This window comes from Anneissia japonica, unplaced genomic scaffold (genome assembly GCF_011630105.1).
Source record: "Anneissia japonica isolate Jap-2015-1 unplaced genomic scaffold, ASM1163010v1 scaffold287748_len1686314_cov196, whole genome shotgun sequence".
NCBI classification, from domain to species: domain Eukaryota; kingdom Metazoa; phylum Echinodermata; class Crinoidea; order Comatulida; family Comatulidae; genus Anneissia; species Anneissia japonica.
The window spans coordinates 821,959-825,535 of NW_022727190.1; the positions used below are offsets into that span (position 1 = coordinate 821,959).

The 3,577-nt window shown below is 36.2% G+C and overlaps 1 protein-coding gene across 1 annotated transcript in view; it reads right to left on the reverse strand.

Annotated features, from left to right (window-relative positions):
* LOC117113532 (placenta-specific gene 8 protein-like) overlaps window positions 1-3,577 on the reverse strand; it is a 12,686-nt gene continuing 9,109 nt past the window's right edge. Inside the window, exons 4-5 of the mRNA XM_033256891.1 lie at window positions 1,151-1,290; window positions 1-772 (exon numbers count right to left, since the gene is read on the reverse strand). Coding sequence (XP_033112782.1) covers window positions 671-772; window positions 1,151-1,290 — 242 coding nt within the window. The 3' untranslated portion in view covers window positions 1-670. The remainder of the gene's footprint in view (window positions 773-1,150; window positions 1,291-3,577) is intronic.

Sequence of the window (3,577 nt, forward strand, 5' to 3'; positions counted from 1 at the left end):
CATTAAGAATGAATTACAAAAATTAAAAACAAAATACAAGTGTAAAAAGACACTTACAACTATTAGTTAATGAAATTAAGTTAATTATTATTAATTTGTGTGTTTGTTTTTGTAAAATGTTATGACCTTGTTTACTAAATAAAAAATTGTTAAAATTTCATTTATCGACGATCTTTTTAACTGACTGTGTTGTTACTGCAGTCTGGTCATGGCGTCATCAGTCCGATGACGTAATGCGCCGATGTCTATCGCAAAGATTGCTCCTTCGTTGTAAAAGTTCATCGTTTGTGATCGAAACGTCCAGGTAAATACCAACGTTATTTTGCTTCATGCAAAAATGAAAGTTTAACAACAATACGTTACAGGAACATTGATTAAATAAGAAACTTAAACTCAATACATCTATAACAACAATCGGAATTTGTGCATGGACACCAGGTTAAAGTATGTAATTTTCATTACTTCAATTTGTTTTTGTTTTTTATTCAAATAGTTATTTAAATAGTATTGTATTTCGAAATAAATAAATGGTTAAACAAAGGCCCGTTTAAAAATTGCGAACAGTAAAAGAGTAATACAATTACTTATAAAGAGAAAACTCATGGTCTCATGAGTAACTAATTAACGTAATTTTATATTGATTTTAATGAAAAACCATGGACCTAATTCTTTACATGAGCGTGATGCTCCTGGCGTCATGATGACGTTTCAATTGAGTTAGAGCACAAATTGGACAGCAAAGCATAGTGCAGCAGTCACACAACACGCTTCCCTGAAACATCAAATTAGAAACAATAATTTATTGTTTGTTACTAAATTTCATTGGTTCTAGCTCTGTCCATGAGACTCAACTTTTCTATGAGAAAAAAAAATGTTGCCTGCCTATATGTAGTCATGATGTGCCTATATATGTGATGTCATCATGACCATATTTAGGCATGTCGCAAGTTTCTGTCAAATAAAATTTGATAGTCTGGACAGGGCTTTATTCTGAGTCATGTAAAATATTCTTTTATTGACAGTATGCCTACCATGTGTAGCCTGTCAACACAATTTTCTTTACATTTAAATGCAATGATAAAGCACCACAACGTTTTACAATGTCGCATTTGTAGGCGTACTGTATTACGTTATTTCTTTTTATACTTACAGGAATGTTGTGTTCGACTCTCTTCATAGCCCTCAACGTTACCATGCTGCCAGGCACACAGCAGGGCGTAAAACATGATTCACCAAGCCTATTTGACAGATAGCACGGGTAGCAAGTAAAGCAAAAACATGCAGCAAGACCTTTAAGAACAAACCAAAACAATTATGAGGGTTCACTAATGTTTGACATAATACAGTATGAAAAAAACTCAGAAGAAAGAGTTTTAAGCCATGTGATTCTAGATATACATTTATTATGAGTATTATTATTATTATGAGTATTATTATTATAATTATTATTATTATTATCTACTGTACATAGGCCTATATTATTACTATATTATATTATAATATTATTATATTATTACTGTATATATTAATTCTGCTAATCGCCACCGCGTTACCAACCGTCTCGCATCGTGCGGTACGGTCCCGCATTTCAAAGTGATTTTGGATGAAACACGCATTTCTGCAGAAACACATGCGTGATCCTAAATTTGTCACGCATTTAACACAAGTCTATGCGTGATAACGATTTATCACAAATTCAGGGGAAAATGTATTTAAAATTAGAAGAAACTGGTTGTATTAAAACTATAAAAACGGTGATGCAGTAACTTGAGTCATGAGAGAGTACAGTATTTCCTTGAAGGCCCTACTTATTCCACTAACGAGTTATGAAATGTTTGTGTAGGTCTACATAGTTTGGGTGCTCAAATAATAAGCATAGGCCTATTGAAACTCAAATTGGCTTTATTAATAATATTTTTGCTTATGTACCTGCATTATCAACAAACACTCCCTGAAATCGTTTTAAAACAGATTAAAAATGCTCAGATCGTCGGCTAGACCCCCACCCCACCAGCCAACTGGTAAAGTCACTCACGCATTTCAAATCTCTCAGGTTGGTAACTATGGTAACCCTTATCTCCTCTGAAAGCGCTGGCAGGAATGTGCTCATACACTGGGGCTTCTATATGTCTCGACCATATTCGGCTACTTTTTAAGGCTGGATATTGGATAACAACGAAAAAACAGCCAAAAACCACCGAAAATCTGTACCTGTTTCACCATGTTTCGCAAGTTGCTTACGTCACGTAAATACAAATAATCACATCTATTCTGTACTGCAATGCTTAGGTCTAAAAATTATCGAGTCAGTCCGTAAAATAAACAGTCTATGTTTCGCAGCTTCCGTCACCGCCCAGTACAGGTACTTCTCGTGTTCATCAGCAAAATGGCCGGGTGATATCTCTTCGGAGTCACCCATTTGCATTATACTGGATATATTGTAGTTTTGTGGCACAAAACATCAGCAATAAATGCCATGTTTTAGAAGTCGACCAGGTAAAAAATAAAGATACACCTGGGCACAAGCCATGATATAACCTCGGCGAACCATACCGGCTAGCCTAATTCAGGCCTAATACTAGACCAGGAACAACTCCCTGACTAGACAAAGACCTAGGCACAACTCTAGGCTCTGACCAGGCCTAGGCTCTAGCCTAGGCGCGGCCTACCCTATCTATGATAGGCCTAGACCTAGGGGCCTAGGCTCAGGTGGTAGTTAGCATACCTAGGGCTTTATGTCTATCTAACCCGGGTTTGGATAGTGCATTAAGATCTATAGGATCAAGCCAGCTAGACCAATCAATACCTTGAATTTACGTAAACCCGTTGGGACTATGTTTACGGGTTCTTTTGAATGTCAGTAGTTCAGATAAGCCTTACATGCATCTACCTTGATTCAAGACAAACAATTTTCTTATGCCCAACTAGGCTAGACCTAATGTATATTTCTGTAGGCCCACTTTCACTTACAAGAAGATAGCCCAAAGCAACAGGGGAAGATCCAGTAGGGTAGGGGAGAGGGACGTCACTGAGAAGGACTCCTGTCCCGTTTTGCCAGTAATTGTTTAAACATTTTAATGCAATATATACTATTCGCTTATTCAATTATTTGGAAACTGTTGTGCGCTCCCCCCCACCCCCGTTTGAAACATTCTGGATCCACCCTTGATCAGACTGCACAATAATTCCTCACATTACAAGGACTACAGTGTGCAAAGACACTCAAAACATTAACTACAAAGACGTCCTTCTGAAAAATAATGACATGGTAACCATAACATCCACAAAGATTGCCTCCTCAGCTTCCCCATTCAACAATGTACATGATTGCCACCTTTCCCGACTCATTCAACACCGTACGGGTATATGCTAGTCATCATCATCATCATCATCATCATCATTACATCATCATCACATCACCATCATCATCATTATCATCATGTTTTAATGTTTTTGTTTAACTCTATACAACGAGTACCAAATTTCCTTTCCTTTCCTTTTTTTCTTTATATTTATATTCTTTTTATTTATATATATATATATATATATATCTATATTTATATATTTGTGTGTGTGT